The sequence below is a fragment of the Mauremys reevesii genome, unplaced genomic scaffold (assembly GCF_016161935.1).
Source record: "Mauremys reevesii isolate NIE-2019 unplaced genomic scaffold, ASM1616193v1 Contig1, whole genome shotgun sequence".
NCBI classification, from domain to species: Eukaryota; Metazoa; Chordata; order Testudines; family Geoemydidae; genus Mauremys; species Mauremys reevesii.
Genome location: NW_024100715.1, coordinates 1688302 through 1707746, shown reverse-complemented (window position 1 = coordinate 1707746; position 19445 = coordinate 1688302). Strand labels below are relative to the sequence as shown.

Here is a 19445-nt window from a genome sequence, read left to right as displayed (position 1 = left end):
GCATACTAATGGCAATACTGAATGTAGTTGAACGTTTCAAATAAATTAAGAAGCTGATTTAATGTGGCACTCTATAGTTCTGGATTTTTTATTTAATTGTTTAGATAACTCAGGAAATGTTTAAATGTTGCAACATACAGTAATAATACAATTACAATTAAACATTACAATTATTAGAGGGGTAGCCATGTTAGTCTGGTTCTGTAAAAGCAGCAAAGAATCCTGTGGCACCTTATAGACTAACAGACGTTTTGCAGCATGAGCTTTCGCATCCGAAGAAGTGGGTATTCACCCACGAAAGCTCATGCTGCAAAACGTCTGTTAGTCTATAAGGTGCCACAGGATTCTTTGCTGCTATTACAATTATTATTTGTACTATTAGAAATGGATCTGATTAGACTGAGAACACCAGAACTTTGGCAAAGTTCTGGTCCAATCTAACATTGTAACTCTGATCTATTTCTAATTCCCATCAGATCCTGTTTTGAAATGTTTACAAATAATTTCTAACTAAGATGGCTGAAGGAAAGTACCGTATAATGGCGTAGTTTTAGGCATAATTCTGCCAATACTGTTGGCCTCTACAAAGTTTTTGTGGGCATGGAATGAGGGATTTTATGATTGGCTTTTATTTAGAAATGCTTTTATCTCTTCAGTGACTTGATCTACTTAATGCTGTTTATGGCAGCAGGGGGAAATATTTGTTTAAAGTCTAATCTGTACAGATGTAGTTCAATATAGTCATTATTTTATATACCTCTCTCCTATCTCCTTATATTTTCTCCTTTCCAGAACTGAAGGATCCCAGGGCCCAGCGAACACATTCACAACAGATCAGCAAGGAGGCAGGAGGCTGCTGCAGGCTGCAGGAAGGGCGGAGACCAGCTTCAGTCGGGAATAGACACGTGGCTGAGTGAAAGTGAAACTTATTTTTCTCTTCCCGTAGGTGCCATGGCCGCAAAACGGGGGATACAAGAGCCTGTGATCTGTTCCGTTTGCCTGGCTTATTTTAACGACCCGGTGATTCTCAAGTGTGGACACAACTTCTGCCGAGCCTGCATCGCTCAGCACTGCCAGGAGTCCGAAACCTCCCGCCGGTATCGCTGCCCTCAGTGCAGAGCCCCCTTCCGGGCAGGGGAGTTCCAGCCCAACCGGCAGCTGAGGAATGTCGTGGAAATAGCCAAAAAATTCCCAGCGCCAAGGCGGGAGAGAGCGTGTGAAAAACATGAGGCGCTTTTGCAACTTTTCTGCGAAGTGGATCAAACCCCGATCTGCCTGGTGTGCAGAGAGTCCCGCAGCCACAGAGACCACCCCGTGCTTCCTGTCGAGGAGGCGGCCCAGGATTACCAGGTAATTTTGCATTTGGGACCCATCCCAGGCCAGACAGGCTGGAACAATCAGACCAGAGCCATCTGAGAATAGAAACCCAGCAAGGTCATAAAACGAGCTTCCTACAATCACAAGAGAGAGAAACAAGGGATTTCATACAGGAAGATGCTGAGGAGACACGTTTTTAAGACCTACTCTGTATATAGTTTTGGTACTGATCTGTGCTGGGGAGGGGGGGGATTTTTTTTTTAAACGAAAGAGTTATGTCAGCAACCCCCCCATGCAGTGCGGATACAAGTTGTGCTGGTATAAAGGTGCCTGATGCCAGGAAGGCCTGTTCCCCTTTCCATACAGGAATAGGTGATACACCGTTATAGAGGTGTAACTACACCCACGCTAGCAGGGCTGTACGGCTGTAATAGCACCAGGATGTGTAAAGCAGGATATGACTTGTGCGCCCTAGAGCGAGGGCATCCCCTGTGCAGGGAAAAATCCCTGCGGGAAGGGACAGGAAACTCCCCCCGTTCCAGCTCATACAGTTTCCTTTTACTCCTTGCAGGGTGGGGGCAGCAGGGTTTGCTTCTCATACAGGATGGACATCGGCTGGGGGCCTGGCCCATTCCAGCAGATTGCTTGAAATCTGCAGCAGCAGGGGCAGGGCGCCCATATTTTCAAAATGAAGATCCAGGGTCCTGTTTTCCAGAGGGAAGGAGGTGGAGGATCAGGGAGGAGAACACGCCGGCTTCGGGAACTGGGGAAGAATTATGTCCGTTCCTTGCCGTCTTTTCCTCCCCAGCCAGCAACACCCCCCTTGCTCCCTCTCCATAATAAAACCCGAGCCACGTTAAATATCCTTTATAGCAGGGAGTCTCGAAAATGTAACGGATGTAACCACAGTGATTCATGTACAAGGATCAAGCTGCACTTTTTGGGAAGAATTGAAGATGCCGCATGCCCACAGTTTGTGTGTCACTGGGTTAGATCTGTTTGGACTGTGTCCCAGTGGCTCATCTCACTGACTCTCCCCGACATTCTCCGGCAATCCCAGTGCTTAGTGGGGGGGTCAGGAATTGGTTATGCGTAGGGGGAGGGGGGAAGATTATTTCTCAGGCCCACTCAGAAATGCCAAGGCCGGTGATATATCAAAACATGTCCTGCATGACAATGTGGTTTGGAGACTGCTCAGAAAAGTCGCAGTGAGCATGAGCGGAGTGTGAACACCTGTGCACTGAGGAAGTGAAGCCTCCGTCCAGCCCGTCCTTAGCTCAGTTTCCCTGTCCGGGAGGCCTAGATTCACAGTATTTACTTAGGTGCCTAAACCTCAGTTGGAGCCTCCACTGCAATTCACAAAACTCCTGCTGAGCCCTGGAGGTGCCTAAACTCCCTCTGGCCCTGCTCACTGCTGCCTCGCTCAAGGCAGCTAGGTGCCCGTCTCCCACCTGAGCCCCAGGGAAGATCAGCCTTAGGCCACCTAACTCCTGTGTGGGGCCTGGCCTGGTAGGTGGCCTTAGGGCCTTCAGGCGAGTTCACACACAGAAAACTTCCCTCATCATTTTTAGCCCAGTGTTTAGAGCACTCACTGGGGACATGGGAGATCACAGGTTCAAGTCCCTCTTCCAGCTGGTGAAGAGCCAGGATTTGAACAGGGACCTGCCACCTCTCTATGGGATGTGCTGAGGTGGGGCTGCCTCCATCTCTCCTGCTGAAGCTGCCCCACTGGGGATAAATACTTAGAGAGTCATTTGCAGGAGAGAGAGAGAGAGACCGTGAACATGAGAAGGACTTTATAGTCATGTGGTTAGAGCACTCGCCCATTTTATTATGTATTTAATATTCTTGACAATATAAATAAAATGGGGGAAAATCCTCCAAAAGCAGCCAAACCTAAACCAGTTTTTCTTTTGTTAGGAACAAATTCAGAGACATTTGGAGAGTTTGAAAAAAGAGAGAGACGAGATTCTGTCGTATAAATCGAGTGGGGAAAATACAAGCCAGGAATTACTGGTAGGTGATGTTCTTACTCAGAGGCAAATGTGCACTGGGACGTTATTGATACTCTGCTTAGTCTAACGGAAGAAGAACAGTGAGCAACATCTTCCCTTCCATGAAAGATTATTGCTTATTTATTCTCCTTGTAAAGAAAAACTGTTCTGCTTTAATTGAGTGTAAATAGGAAAATGGAGCATTAAGGAAAGAATTTTAATAATCCAAGTATCAGAGGGGAGCCGTGTTAGTCTGGATCTGTAAAAGCGGCAAAGAGTCCTGTGGCACCTTATAGATTAATAGACATATTGGAGCATGAGCTTTCGTAGGTGATACCCACTTCGTCGGATGCATTCCCTTAGATACTCCAGTTTCCCAGTATCACCACCGGTGCCACTCGTTATGGGGACAAATGGTTATGAAAACCGATACTCCAGTAAAAGAGAAAAGGTTCTCTCGATCCCAAAGGACCAAGCCCCAGACCCAGGTCAATATACAAATCAGATCTTACCCACAAATCACGCTGTTGCCAATCCTTTCGAATCTAAAGGTTTAATCATAAAAGGAAAAATATGTAGGTGAGAGCTAGAAGTGGTTAAATGGAATCAGTTACATACAGTACTGGCAAAGTTCTAGGTTCAGGCTTGTAGCTGTGATAGAATAAACTGCAGATTCAAATCAAGTCTCTGGAACATCCCCCGCTGGGATGGGCCATCAGTCCTTTGTGAGAGCTTCCCTTTGTAGCAAAGTCCCTCCAGAGGTAAGAAGCAGGACTGAAGACAAGATGGAGGAGCTGCAGCAGCTTTTTATAATCTCTCTTGCCATGTGGTCTCTGCTTTCTTTGTTCCAAGGACAAGGTGTCCATGACATGGCCTGGAAAAACCTCAGAGTTCTGTCCATAGGCAGGTCCCTGCAGACCTTGCTGAGTCACAAGGCGTGTCTGCCTTCCCTCAATGGGTCAGTTGTACAGCTGATGGTCATTAAAGGGCCATCAAGCAGGCTAGACAGAGCTGACACCAAGTTGTCTGGGGTGTCACCCAGAAGCACAGCATAAGTTTGAAATACAGACAGTACAGAGCCAATATTCGTAACTTCAACTACAAACCAATACACATATACAGCCAGCATAATCCTAACCAGCAAACCAGAACCTTGTCTTAGACACTGTGTTTGACCCCCTTTATACAGGATCTGGAGCCACTACAGGTCTTTGGTTGCAACAATGATCTAGATGGTTACAGAGTCTGTCAATAACGTCACAGGGGGGCGCGGGGTACAGGCTCTGGTGTCGGAACCGGGAAGGGGGACTCGGGGTAAAGGCTCTGGAGATGCTTGCTTGGAACTAACCCCTGCACTTTGGACTTTTGGTCTCCTGCTTTCTGTCTGCGTGAGACGAACCAGGGGAGGGTTAACGGAAAGCCCTCGAACAATAACCACAACAGAATAGTGCGGGCAGCCGCTATAGAAATCTGCTGCCCTGGAGAAGGCTGGTCACTTAACACCTGACCAAACTTGTCCTTTTTCCTGCTGTCCAAAAGCACAGTAAAACTAGAAAAAGGAATAGGCGAATTAGCAGTAGGAAAATTCTTCTGATGTGGAGGGGTCTTTGTGCAGTGAGAATCCTGGGTCCAAGCAGTCAGTCTGTGGCACTTCACAGCGGTGTCGGTAGTCAGCAGGACTTGGAAAGGGCCGTTCCAGCGTGGAGCCAAGGCAGTCTTTCGTTGATGGATCTGTATGTAGACCCAGGCTCCTGGTTCTAACGAGTGGCAAGGTTGCACAGGATCCTTCGGTAGTGGGATCCTTCGGTAGTGCTTCCATCACCTGTGTATAAAAAAAGACTTAACACATTTCATTAGTGCCTGACAATACTTAAGCAACATGTTATCCATCAAATGAATGTCCATCTGAGCTGGGGTTAGTGGGGGTGCAGCTGGTAGTCGCATTGGGTGTCCTGTCAAAATTTCATGAGGGCTGAGTCCAGTCTTTCGATTGGGAATGGCTCTCATACACATCAGTGCCAAAGGAAGGGCATCTGGCCACTTTAAGTGTGTTTCAGCACAAATCTTGGCCAGTTTATTTTTTTTAAATCCCGTTCTGGCGTTCCACTGTCCCAGCAGATTGTGGATGATGAGGGCAGTGAAGGTTGTGTTGGATCTGCAAAACTGCACATAACTCCTTTACAATCTGTCCAGTAAAGTGAGTTCCACGATCACTGTTGATACTCACAGGGATGCCAAAATGTGGTACAAAATCTTTAAGCAAAGACATCTGCTTTCCTGCAGGGAAAAGCTTCAACCCAAGTGGTAAATACATCAACTAAAACTAATACATAATCATAACCACAACATTTAGACATTTTGTTTATACATAAGCTTTTCTGCTATCTTACTAGAAAAAAAGCAAGACTGCATATTGCAAGGTCGTAATAACTTTCACACAGTTCACTCTGTCTTACATTATCTTGCTTCTCACGTCATTAGGGTCACAGCTAGCCATTAAGATCTCTTCAAATCCTTGTTAATTATTTACTGGCTTCCACAAAACCCCACTGAAGTCATTGGAAAGACTCGTGTTGATTGTGGTGAGCTTTGGAACAGGCCCTAGCGCTAGCGCTGCTGGACGTTGCCGTGAAGAAGATCTGGGTTCGAAATATGATGTAAGTTTCTTGCTCCTGGGGTACCAGGCGCTAGAGAGCTCCAGAAAGAGTATGACTTGGTGGGCTTATGTCCAGTTCATATGCGCACGTTTCTAAGTGCCCTGAACCTGCAAACAGGTTGTCATAGGTTTATTCCCCACTTTGAACTTTAGCGTTCACAAGATGGGGACCTGCATGAACTCCTCTAAACTAAAATTCTATTTTAGATCTGGTAAAGCTGCTACCAGCCAGGTTTTTAGTGTCTGGCACACTCCCTGTTCCCCCAAACTTTCCCTGGAGAACACAGATCCAAACTCCTTGAATCTCAACACAAAGTGAAATAAACCATTGTTGCATCGCAGGCGTATATGAACAAAGCTCCACAATCTGTGTGATTGGCAGCAAAGTCATTTATTTCTCTCCAGCATGCTCTTATATACAATTAAGGCCAAGCAATCAAGCAATTGCTAATTAGTTAATAAAATACACACAGGCACAACTGTAACTTCATAGGGTAACATCATCCTAGACAGCTTTCTAATTTATTATCCTATTATTGCCTGCTAGAGAGAAGTTAGCCAAGGCCAACTTCTCATAACAAAACTCACAACCTAATTAACCCAACCTAAAAACCTAAACATCTCAAGCTTCCCACACTACCATCTGCCGAGCTAGCAAAATATTCCCAACACCTCCCCCCTTAACTCAAAATCAAAACAAAAAAAAATCAATAGCAAAATATTCCCAACTCACAATATCAATACTACATTCACACAAGCCAAAGCAAAAAGGCAAATAAAACACCAGCTATCTAACTAAGCCGTAACAATATCTTCCGCAGTGCCCTACTCTTACCTATCACATCCCTCCTCCAGGTAACGCAAATGGCCCAAGGGGCCAGGAGGGTTCTGCCTGCTGTCGCGCCCGAGGACGCAGCCAAGGCCGGACCCACTTCGCCGGAATCCACCTAGGACCTTGAAAACAATCTCAGCTAGGCCACCTGGCATTCCCCTACTTTCTCATAACAACTTTATCTCATCCCTCTATTCTTGTAACCACGCTGCTGTAACTTTCCACCAAAGCAGCATAGGGAAGATGCAACCGGACATCCTCTATTCTTGTAACCACGCTGCTGTAACTTTCCACCAAAGCAGCATAGGGAAGATGTAACCGGACAAACCATTCCCCCCACCTTCTTCCCCCTCCCTTCTCCTAGTCCTGGGGAGAGATACCTGGATTCAAATTCCTTGAATCAAACAGAGGGATTCCCTATCCCTCTCCCCTTCCCCTGAAAAATCCAAACAAGGGAAGAAATCAATCAGATTCTAAAAAGAAAAGGATTTTATTAAAAAGAAAAAAAAGTACACTATCTCTGTAACACCAGGAAGGACAAAGTTATAGGGTCTAACTTATAAAAACTGGAGAGACTCCCCCCCCTCCTTTCTCAGAGTAATCAAAGTAACAGCAAACAGAAATAAAGAATTTATCCAGCAAACACACAACTGCAAATGCAGAAATTAAATTATAAGACTAATCCGCCTTTCTAATACTTACTATGCTGAATAGTAGAAAATACTTCAGGCAAACTTGGAGGGCTTGGAAATACGTCTGGTCTCTCTTAGATCCAAACAGAGAACAAAGACCCCAACAAAGAACACACACAAAGACTTCCCTCCACAGAGATTTGAAATTATCTTGTCCCTTGATTGGTCCTCTGGTCAGGTGTTCATCAGGTTACTGCTTGTTAACCCTTTACAGGTAAAAGAGACCTTAACCCTTAACTATCTGTTTATGACACAGGTGTCTTGCCAGCCACCCAGTTTGTGCTCAGAATCCCTGTGTGGGTTAAAATTGGAGATTTATGATGTGACCAAATGTTTGTACCCTAAACTGTGCATTCAAAACTCGTCAGAGCAATTGTTGGGGCTCTGATTTTAAATCCTGTTTTAGAAACACGGCCCTATTCATCTAGGTGTATTTTGTGGGGAGCCTCTGTTCCCCAGTTCAAGTCTAGCACTTCTGAGTTTGGGTTCTACTGTTTGTTCCCCAGAAGTAATTCTGGCCTGTCCCGTTCTGGATCCTGCACTTGCTGTCCTTCCTGTTATTTGAAGGGTCTGGTTTTCTGGACACCACTGATAACTGAATATTCTAATAATGCAAGACACGTTCCTATTCTAACCACCAGTTAGGGTTTTTGAAAATCCACTGGAAAATCATCTGTCTACTGAGCACAGAGTTTGTTCTCCATAAAATATCAGGAGTTAAATTCTACGGGGTTGCAATGACATGCTGCCACGTGTGCAGACATGAGGCTTTATAAAATGTCCCATAACTCACTCCATGTTCCTGTCCTTGACCTGAGCTTTCTCTGTTTGTATCTCTTCATTTCAGAAACAGCTGGAAACTGAGAGGCAGAAGATTGTGGCTGAATTTCAGCAACTGCGCCAGTTTCTGGAGGAACAAGAGCGACTCCTGCTGGCCCCGTTGGAAGAGCTGATTAAGGAAATTGAAAAGGGGAGGGCTGAGTATGTTGCCAAACTATCTGAGGAACTCTCCTCTTTCAGTTCCCTGATCAGTGAGATGGAGCAGAAGTGCCAGCAGCCAGCGAGTGAATTCCTGCAGGTGAGACGGTGTTAGAAACACCCCAGAACCTTTCACAGGGCAGAAAGTCTCCTAACCCTTCACTTTTGGAGAGTAGGAGTGAAAGGTCAGAGCACACAGTATTGCTAAAATACAATTTTCCTTAAGGGCTTAATGAAATGTCCAGTAAAGTCAATGGAAATGTACTTCCTGAGTACAGTGGGGATTGGATCGAGTCTAAATGAAAATAAATTCTTCTTTTGAATTCTACTGGGAGAAGACTCCTCCAAAAATGGCCAACTCCAAATTCTGTTCTGACTGTCTCATAATGCATGAACAAGGGACATTCAATAAAATTAGCAGCAAAGTGTCCTGTGGCACCTCATAGACTAACACGCTCATGCTCCAATACGTCTGTTAGTCTGTAAGGTGCCACAGGACTCATAGACTCTAGGACTGGAAGGGACCTCGAGAGGTCATCGAGTCCAGTCCCCTGCCCTCATGGCAGGACCAAACACTATCTAGCCCATCCCAGAGAGACATTTCTCTAACCTGCTCTTAAATATCTCCAGAGATGGAGATTCCACAACCTCCCTAGACAATTTATTCCAGTGTTTAACCACCCTGTCACTTAGGAACTATTTCCTAATGTCCAACCTAAACCTCCCTGGCTGCAGTTTAAGCCCATTGCTTCTTGTTCTATCCTTAGAGGGGAAGGTGAACAAGTTTTCTCCCTCCTCCTTATCACAACCTTTTAGATCCCTGAAAACTGCTCTCATGTCCCCTCTCAGTCTTCTCTTTTCCAAACTAAACAATTCTTGACTCTTTGCTGCTTTTACAGATCCAGACTAACACGGCTCCCCCTCTGATACTCAATAAAATTAGAAGGTGACAAATTCAAAACTGATCCAACTAACACTTTTTCATACATCACGTAGTTAGACTGTGGAACTCATTGCCACTGGATGTCATTGAGACCAAGCATTTAGCAAAACTCAAAAAGTGATCAGACATTGATATGGATCCAGAGTGATATTAAACCTCATTCATCACAAGACTGAGCCCTCTGATTCCATGTGCCGGGTGGTTATTCAGATGCTGTTACACAAAGAGCTAGTGTGTCTCCATGTATAAACTTCCTGGGCCAAGATCCTGAACTTACAGCACTTTTCCAAAGGAGCAAGAGCAGCACATTCAAAGTTTTTGTTTATGTTAATAAATAACAAATAATTTCACTTTGAACCTCAAACTGTAAAGACCAAGTGAGTCCCCTCCAGAGCAGGAGGGATCCTTAGTGTGAGAGCTGGGACTGAATTTCCTTTTCTCTCTCCCCTCTAGGACATCAAAGGCACCGTGAGCAGGTAGGTGGCTCCTTCTCACTCTCCCTTTCACTTCCCAGGGCAGGGAAGGGATTTTGGACATGAGGCCTGGCTCCCCACGGCCCAGCAGTGCAGAGTGTGGGGCTGGTTCCCAATCTCCCGCCGTTACATCTAATCTCGGGGCTGTTCTCATTGTGACCAGACTCCAGAATAGAGCAGCCTGAGAAAAGAGTGATTGACCCACAGACAGGGATGTTATTTGTAGTGTGGCTGGTGGAACGGAGACCTCAGGAGATCGGGGATGGAGAATGAGTTTTTCATTTCTAGGTCACAGACTCCAAACTCCACTTAGGTTGGGAGGGATGGAAAGTTGGTGCCATCTGATCAGGACCGGCTCTAGGCACCAGCAATGCAAGCACCTGCTTGGGGTGGCACATTTCCAGGGGCGGCATTGTACCGCTGTATCGCTAGGATCCAGGAGGAGCTGGATGGGAGGAGCTGGGCTCTGGCCCAGCAGCAGGAAGTGACTCGCAGCCGCTGCGGTGACTCTGGCTCCCAGGCTCCTGGCGAGATCCCCGAGCCCCGGGGGGCGGCTGGTGCTGGAAGCCCGGAGCCCTGGCTGCAGCCGGGAGAGGGGAATCTCCAGCAGGGCCCTTCCCGCCGCTCCCCAGGAGCCTCTCCCAGGGCAGAGCCCCCAGCCCGACCAGGGCCACTTCCCGGCCAGCCCCAGCCCTGCCCCAGGGGGGCCCTGCTCTGAGGGAAGGTGAGAGAGACCCACCTCCCCCCCCCCCCCGGCACCCCCAGGCTGCAGGGGGAGGGTTTGGCCCCAGGCTCCTCCCGGCAGAGCTGGCTGCGATTCCCTGCCCTGGGCCCAGGAAAGCTGCCGCCAGTTCCGGGTGTGTGCGGGGCGGGGGGAGCCAGCCTGGGCCGTGCAGCCCCAAACACGCAGGAGACAGACCCCCAAATCATGTGTGTCTGAAAATAATAAATTGGGAGCTGTGTGTGTGTGCGTCTGCACGCGCTGGATATTTGTCTTGTAGCTTCTGAGCCCCTAGGTGGAAGCCTCCACCTATCCCCAAAGCTTCATTGACTGTTTGTGGTAAAAGAATTCCCCTCTGGCTGCTGGTGGGGCAGCCCCTCCCCCTCCTGCCCCATGGGGTGGGGGAGCTGCCCTTGTATCTCTTGCTCTCATTCTCCTCGGTTCCTGCTCTGTCTCTCTCCCTTCCCCGGCCAGTCTGCTCTTGCTCTCGACTCCCCTCATCCCCCCTTGCCTTCATGGTGCCCCCCCCCCTCGGTTTCCCTGTTCCCATCCACCCCACAAATTTCCCCTCATTTCCCTACATTGCCTCATTCTCCCTTCAGTGCCCTCGTCCCCTTCACCTCCTCCTACATTCCTGTGTCCCCCCCCGTATCTGCCCCCCCTCCCCTCTTCAGCCCCCTCCCCCCTCGGCTCTGTCTATGGTTATGTTCTGCATCACTTTGCTGGTCAAATTGTGTTTTCATTTTTTTTATTTTAAACAGTCAAAAAACAAAACAAAAAAACCTTGCACAGTGCAAACATGTAAAAGCCACAAAAAAGTCGGTGCCTCTGTATCACAGGTCCTTAAATTTCACCCAGTTATTCCTGTGTGAATTTGACTAAATTAGGAGTCAGTGCCGCCGCGAGCTGCTGGACACATTGCCGCTGAAAGTCCTGGTGCTGGGTAACCAGGTCTTGCATGAGCTGTCGTTGCTGGGATCCGAGCTGCTCGGCGAGCTGCTGCTGTTGTTGGTGGGCGGCCTGCTGCTCCTGTTGCTGTCGCGAGTGGGCCGCCTGTTGCTGCTCCTGGCCCTCCGTCATGAGGGCCAGGAGCTGGGACAGCTCCATCTCTCTGGTGGGAGTTCTCTCTCCCGCGGCCCCCTTCTCACCGGCGTCTAGAGCTCGCGCCCACATCCTGGGCGAGGCTCCTCAGAGAAGGCACCACGTGTAACAGTCCGGTGTGGGGGCTCGGCTCTCTCAGGTGCGGCCGGGAGCCAGGCCGCCTCACTACCAGGCCGAAATAAGTAAATGAGTCTCCGTAGGTCCAAGGGCTCAGACCCTCGGGCTGGGGCTGAGCAACAGCAAACCGTCAATGAGGCCCAAGCCCTCAGTCAGGGCGGGGCAGCAAGACAGCAGGTCTAGGCTCAGACCCTCAGGCAGGGGCTGAGCACACAGAGTCAGTAAATTAAGCCCAGGCCCTCAGTCAGGGCGGGGCAGCAAAACAGCAGTTCAAGGGGCTCAGATCCTTGCAGCAGGAGCTGAGCAAGCCACAGGCAAGTGCAGGCTTCTATGCCTGAGCGCTGGTGTGAGGGGGAGACTGCCACCCATGAGTGGGGGTGGCAGGGGGGACACAGGCCCACCCACTCCACTGTGTCCCAGCCCGGGGCCCTAACAGCGGCTATCACTGCCGCTGGTCAGTGGGGTCCTGACCGCAACACACTGACATCGGCTCACAGTCTGGTGTAGCCAGACTGGGGTCAGCTACCCCCGGGCCACTTTCCATCTCCCCCTCCATGGGTACCTGCTCGTCACTAGGGTCCGGGGCAGAGGCCCACACCGTGGGCTCCTCGGCGTGTTGAGGGCTGGCTAGGTCGGGCTGCTCCTCTGGACTCGGGTCGGGGAGACGTTTGGCCAGCTCCTTGGGGTACCGGCCTCGGGGAAGGCTCGGTCCGTCCACCTCAGGGTACCGGGCTCGGGGAAGGCTCGGTCCAGCAGGAGCTCGGTCCGTGGCGTCTGTCCTCTCCGGCCGCTGGGCTGCAACAGAGTGCTGGGGCCGGGCCTTTATACTTCCTGTTCCACCCCTTGACTTCCGGGGGGGCGGGGACAGGTGGTGGTGGCTCCGCCCACTGAGGTCGCTGTTCTGGCTCCTCCCTCTCAGGTGCGGCCGGGAGCCAGGCCGCCTCACTACAGCCCTATTCCTGGGGCAACAGAGAATTTAACCTCCAGGGTCTGCTGAGCTACAGCCATTCACTAGAGTAAAATACATGTTAGTAAAACACAAACATGACCGAACTGCACAGCAAGTAACACTGGGTTGTTCTTCAGGTGCGAGAGGGAGAAGTTTCAGAACCCAGGGGCCTTTTCTTCTGAACTGAAATGGAGAATCGGGGAATCTTCTCAAGCAAATGTATCTCTGGAGACCATAGTGAAGAAATTCAAAGGTAATAACCAGTCACCTGGGGAATTTTCTCACCTATGTTACACTGATAACAGACAGAGCTGGGGAAATCTCTTCGGGACAATGATTGTGGGTGGAGATCGTCAACTAATCATTTGGAAGCTATGAATTCCCTACCCAGCTCTCAGTACGGCCCACACACACTGGGGTAGGGGCCTGCATTCGGACTCCCTGGGGGTAGGGGTGAAAGTAACTTAAAGGACTTGCTGGTACTCTGGAATCCTGAGGAGGGGCGTGGCCTCCACCAGAAGCGGCGGAGCCTTTAAATCCCCAGGCCCTTTAAATCAGTATTTAAAGGGCCCGGGGCTAGGGCTGTGGTAGCAGCAGCTGGGAGCCTGATAACAGTCTTTAAATCACCCCCTCAGCTCCCAGCTGCAGAGGTGGCTGGGAGCCCTGGGGTTCAGGAGCAATTTAAATGGGGGGATTTAAAGGGCCAGGGGCTCCGGCTGCCGCTACCCTCCAGGGCCCTTTAAATCGTCTCCGGAGCCCTGCTGCTGGAGCCCTGGGGTAGCGGCAGCAGGCCTCCGGGGGCTATTTAAAGGGCCCAGAGTGGTAGAGGCAGCGGGAGCCCCAAACCCTTTCAATAGCCACCAGAGCCCTGCCGCCGCTACCCCAGGGCTCCGGCAGTGGGGCTCTGGCAGCAGTTTAAAGGGTCCTGGGCTCCAGCCCTTTAAATTGCTGCCTCAGGAAGCCGCTCCACCCCAGTATGGCGCATCGGCTCTTGCTGGCAGGGGTGGCAGGTTTGTAGAAATTTTGGTGGTGCCCAGAACCTGCCCCTGCCCAAACTCTGCCCCCCTAAACTCCACCCCCCACCTGCCCAAGACTCTGGGAGGGAGTTTGGGTGGGGGAGGAGGTCTGGGGTGCAGGCCCTGGGCTGGGGTAGGGGACTGGGGTGCAGGGTGTAGGCTCTGGGAGGGAGCTTGGAGATAAGAGGGGGTGTGGAGGGAGGGGGTGCAGGGGTGAGGGCTGTGGGGTGAGGCTGGGGTGGATTTGGGATGTGGCTGGGGATGAGGGGTTTGGGGTGTGGGAGGGGACTCAGGGCTGAGGCAGAGGGTTAGGGTGCAGGGGGATGAGGGCTCTGGCTGGGGCTGGAGATGAGGGGTTTGGGGTGTTGGAGAGGCTCAGGGCTAGGAGAGAGGGTTGGGGTGCAGCGGGGATGAGGGCTCTGGCTGGGGGTGTGGGCTCTGGGGTGGGTCCGGGCTGGGGATGAGTTTGGGGTGCAGACAGGCTCCCCTGGGACTGGAGCCAGAGAGACGGATTCCCCCCAGCCCTCTCCCTGCTGGCAGCAGCGAGCTCTGGGGTAGGGACCCCCTTCTCCCCCACCCCGGCAGCACACTCACTCCCCCCACCCGTCACTGCACATGCTCCTAGGGCCCCTCTCAGGTCCAGGAATCCCCCTCGTCTCCCCTGTGGTGTGTGTGTGTGTGGGGAATCTGCCATCACATGTGCGCCTCCTCCCCTGCTGCTGCCCCTCACTGTAGCCTCACTGGGGCTGCCCCTTGCCCAGCGTGGGGCAAGAGCAGTGACTGTGGGCAGGGGGGCGGCTGTACCGGTGGAGGGTCCCACTGGAAAATGAAAGGGTCCGAGGGGGAAGGCAGCCTGCCCTGGCAGTAGTGGAGGGGGGACTAGGACCCTGTGGCGGCAGTTAATGCAGGCAGGCAGCATGGAGCGGCAGGGGACGGGGAGAGACAAACGCTCTGCTCCGGGACCCAGGGAGGTGCATGGGGGCAGCAAAGGGGGGCCGGGGCACACTCAGGAGAGGTGCAGGGGGGCAGCAGGGGGGAGACCCGGCCCCAAACATTCGTGGAGCCGGGCTCCTGGACCCTCAATTTTGCTGGAGCTGGAGGTGGAGTCAGAGAGGGAGAGAATGCTCCATTTTCTTGCCGGTAGCTACTGCACTTTTTCTTACTGGTCCTCCGTACCGGCCCGTACCCGCTTACTGTCACCTCTGCCTGGGGGTTCCTTTCCTAGCAGCTGTGAACATTAACCTGAGCTTGAGCTTCCTGCTGAATTCACTGTTTCTGGAGTGTGTTTGTTTGGATTTTCTGTCTGCAAGGCCTCCGGTGTCACCACAGTCCCTCTCTTGCTTCAGAGCAGGGCTATTTTCCATCACAGGCCATTGAGCCACAGAAAAAAATCAATCACGGGCCACTCACCTGTGGGAGGGCGGGGGACATGAAGGCTCTGGGCTTCCCCCCACAGCAGGTCAAGCTGGTGCTCACGGTCCAGCCCCGTGGTGGGTGTGGAGATAGTGGCGCTGGAACAATTTTGACAGTAGAGGTGCTGAAAGCCAGTGATCCCCAAACTTTTTACTGGCACCCCCCTTACCCCTGTCTGTGCCCCCTCTCCCCAGAGCTGGGGCCAAGACTGGGCCGGGGCTCCGAGGGGGGGGGGCGAGATGCCGACAGGGGTAAGGGGGCTGAGGCTGGGACCACAGCTGGGGGCGGGAGCAGAGTCCCTGGTGCAGGGCCAGCTGACGGGACCCCGCGTGCGGTGCCAGGGGCAGAGCCCTGGGCAGGGGTCCAGCAGCCAGCTGGGACCCTGGGCGTGGGGCCACGGCTGGGACCCCGCACAAAACCTGGGGGGTGTTGTAGAACCCGCCGCACTCCTAGTTCCCATGGCTCTGTGCAGAGACTTAGGGCTTCGGTACTCGCGGCTCCAACTCTGCGGGGGGGGGGCATTGCGGGCCGGATGAAATTTAGCAATAGGCCGGATCTGGCCCACGAGCCGTAGGTTCCCCACCCCTGCTTTAGAGATTCTCCACCTTTAATCCTCCTGAGCTGGAGAGAATGAGACCCCCAGTTTTACTAAGTACTAATGGTTCAGGGGCAGATTTAAAGTTGATCGAATGCTAATCAGTGACAAAGTTTCTGTGTATTGGTCTGTCTGTGAATGATGTGTTGGTTTCAGAGGAATTAAACACCTGTGACTGGCCCGTGTCCGCTGACTCCGGCTCACGAGGTTCGGGCTCGGGCTGGAGCCTGGGCTCTGCGACCCTCTCCCGTCACAGGGTCCCACAGCCCAGGCCTCTGCCCAAGCCCCAGCATCTACCCCGCAATGAAACAGCCCCATTGCCCCAGCCCTGCGAGCCCAAGTCAGCTGCCATGGGCCAGCCACAGGGGTGTAATTGCTGGTAAAACATCTCTGGGTCTGTCATGTAACCTTAGGTCATGTCCGTAGTTTTTAATGTTTGGGGTTATTTTTAGTGACATGTGGAATGGTTTGTACTGGTCTGAATTGCACTTAACCTCCTTCACTAGAACTTCATAAAGTTTGTTTTCTTTTCATTTTCCTTTTGTGTTAGAACATTAACAATGTGAATATATCCCTAAACACAACCACCTGACATGTCATCTTTCACCCATTTCTTCCTCTAGACTCACTGTCGTCTAGACAGCGGTTGGACAAAGGTAAATTTCTGGGATCAAAGAGGGAGTGAAAACTTTCCTATGAATTATGGTGGCTCCTTGGCAGCACCATAGTTCAGGTTTTGTTTCTGAGCAACATATTCCTGGTGGCTGCCCAGATCTTTCCTAAAAACAGAAAAGTCGATTCTTTTCTCTCTTAGAATTTAGAATTAAGCCTCACTCATGATCTCGCGATAGAACTCTCAGCTGTAGCTCATAAAAAATCCCGACATTTGAGAGTTCTAAAAATGAGGCTGAATTTTACTTAGAAATCCTGTCAGCTGCCCTGGGCGTGGCTGGGACTCCCGCTGTCACCACTCCAGTGCGGCTGCTCCCCTGCCAGCCTGGGAAGTGGGAGGGGGCCCCCACTGTAGCCCCCAGGCCTAGGGAGGGTGAAGAACCCCAGGAGGAGCAGAGGTGGGGCTGGGGGAGGCTTTATTATGGCCTGGGGTCTGCAGGGGGGCTGAAGTGAGCGGGGGGCTGATGGGCTGGAGGGGTGTATTGCTGGTGGGTTCTGAGCAGAGAGGGTGAGTGCTGGGAGGGTGAACTGAGGGCGGTGGGGTAGGGGTGCTGAACTGATGGCCGGTGATGACGGGGGCTGGGGGACTGAATTGAGGGGGTTGGATGGGGACAGAGCTGATGGGGGCTGGGGACAGGATTAATTGCTGGGCAGGAGATGGGCAGATGGGGGGTGAGAGCTCCTGCAGCAGGAGCCAAAATCCCCTTCTCCAGGACAGGCGGGAGAGTGGGCAGCACTGACTGTCACATGCGCAGCCCTGGGGAGGGGCCATGGGGGTTTAAACACCAAGAGACTGAGCTAAAACCCACAACAGAATCCTTTAAAATGTCCTGATTGTTGGGCCAGTCTGGTGAGATTTGATCCCTTGACGTCGGCAATACTGTACTAGCCATTGCGTAGCCGTGGGGCCAGCAGTGCGGGGTTTGGAAAGTCCCCTATAGACCAGCACAAGCCGAGCAGCTGTTCAGTGAGTGTGCGGTGTCCTCACCCACCCACAGCTACACACAGTCACGGGGGCCGGTGGGGTCTCTATGAAAGCAGGTTTCTAGTGCTCAGCTGGCTGCTCGCTAGGCGGGAGGGGGCTCTGCAAGGAGACGGGATGTGACGAGTTGCATCATTGGACGGGGGACGCTGGATTCCCTGTGATCTGCTGGGAGCCTCCTGTGCTGCCAGGGTCTCTGATCACGTCTGTGGGGAGAGGTGGGGGCAGGTGGGGAAAGGTTCCAGGGCCTGACTGTCAGGCCCTTTCGTGCTGCTCTGTCAGAGCAAAGGGGCCTTGATGTGCCTGGAAACAGTCCCCAGAAAATAGCTCCGGTGCAAGGGAGCCCCCCCCCCGTCCGTGTGAAGTTGGCACAGGGGCTCCACAGCAACTCTGCCCCCAGCCGTTATTGTAGCAGTGGGTTGGGGCCATGCTGGGGGCCAGGGCCGGCCCTAGGGGGGTGCGGGAAGGAAGTGACGGATTCATCTCTTCTGGGACCGACCGCGCCAGCCAATCGCACCAGCCCGCGGGGCCCCCAAAGCGCAGGGCCCGGCGCGGTCGCCCCGATTCGCCCTCCCCAGGGGCGGCTCTGCTGGGGGCAGACAGGAGGCATCACACTCTGGCTGCTCTCTGCTTCGCAGCCCTGAGGCCCCTGGAGCGAGGGGCCAGGCAGACTGAAGGAAGGACAAAGGTGGCTTAAACCAGCTCCCTCTGACCCCCCTCGTCTTCCCCCCCCAGCACAAGGATGGAATCACTGAGACTCCGACTCTGGGTCTGGGGCCTGGCTCAGCCGAGCTGATCCTTTCGCTCTGTCCCTGAACTGGCTCTGTCAGGGTGTGAATCCCCCCGGCCCATGGCTGAGATCTCAGCGCTGCTCCCCATGCAGAGCTGGGTAAATCCGGGAGGGGGCAGGTTGCCTGGTTCACTCCCCAGCTGGGGCAGGTTCTGTCAGTGACACGATCAGACCCTGCCCCAGGGCTGAGCTCTGCCCCTCACGCTCTGATTCTCTCTCTGCAGCGAATGTGACTCTGGATCCAGACACGGCCCATCCCCAACTCATCGTGTCTGCGGATCGGAAACGTGTGAGATACGGACACACACAGCAGGCTCTGCCCGACAACCCTGAGAGATTTGACACTGCGCCCTGTGTGCTGGGCTGTGAGGGATTCACCTCGGGCCGACACTACTGGGAGGTGAAGGTGGAGGTGGAGGAGATGGGAGTCTGTGTTGTGGGGGTGGCCAGAGAGTCTGTGAGCAGGAAGGGATGGATCAGCCTTAGCCCTGAGCAGGGGGTCTGGGCTGTGGAGTGCTGGGAGGATCGGTACCAGGCTCTCACGTCCCCTGGGCAGATCATCCCCTTGTCCCCGAGCCGGGCGCCCTGCAGGATCCGGGTGTATCTGGACTATGAACAGGGGCAGGTGGCGTTTTTCGATGCTGGTACCGGGGACCCGATCGTCACTTTCCCGCCGGCCTCTTTCGCCGGGGAGAGAATCCGCCCGTTCTTCCGGGTTAGGGCTCGTGTGCGGCTCCTCTAGCCCCCACCCCCCGATCTCTATGACCCTGGTGGACTCGGCTGAAGGGGGGTGACGCTCTACCCGCAGCTCTATGGCTGTGGAGGTCTGTGTGTGGTGCTCTAGGATCGGACTCTATGCTCCTGGGAGGCCAACTCTGTGTGCAGTGGGGGTGGGGGGTCCCACCAAGGAAGGAGGGAGCCCCCTGTGGGAAGGACCCTGCCAAGGGCCAGAAGAGACGCCTCAACTGGGGGAGGGGCTGGCTGAAGGGGCTGGGGGGAAGGGGAGAGCGGGTGGGGGGGGTCCCAGCAGGAGAGGGGGCTGGAGGGGACAGACCAGACAGCAAACCAGGCGCCAGGCGGGGGAGGTTCCCAGGAGATCAGGGGCAGGTGTCGCAGGGGAAGCAGAGCTGGGCAGGGAGGACCCAGCTGCACAGACAACGTCCTGCCCCTTGGCTTGGGGCGCACAGAGGCTGGGGACCCGTCG

The 19445-nt window shown here is 52.8% G+C and overlaps 1 protein-coding gene across 1 annotated transcript; it reads left to right on the top strand.

The window, feature by feature from the left end:
• Positions 1-515: 515 nt before the first annotated feature.
• LOC120392359 (tripartite motif-containing protein 15-like) lies at positions 516-19226 on the top strand. Its single transcript, XM_039517077.1, has 8 exons — positions 516-529; positions 801-1350; positions 3238-3333; positions 8339-8569; positions 9866-9888; positions 12911-13026; positions 16421-16453; positions 18466-19226. The coding sequence occupies exons 1-8, from the start codon at positions 516-518 to the stop codon at positions 18981-18983; spliced, it is 1581 nt and encodes a 526-aa protein (XP_039373011.1). The 3' UTR covers positions 18984-19226.
• The last annotated feature ends 219 nt before the right edge of the window (positions 19227-19445 follow it).

Coding starts and splice junctions, on each gene's coding strand:
- LOC120392359 (XM_039517077.1), top strand. Junction 3,334..8,338: donor ATACAAGCCAGGAATTACTG/GTAGGTGATGTT, acceptor TCTTCATTTCAG/AAACAGCTGGAAACTGAGAG. Junction 8,570..9,865: donor CAGCGAGTGAATTCCTGCAG/GTGAGACGGTGT, acceptor TCTCCCCTCTAG/GACATCAAAGGCACCGTGAG.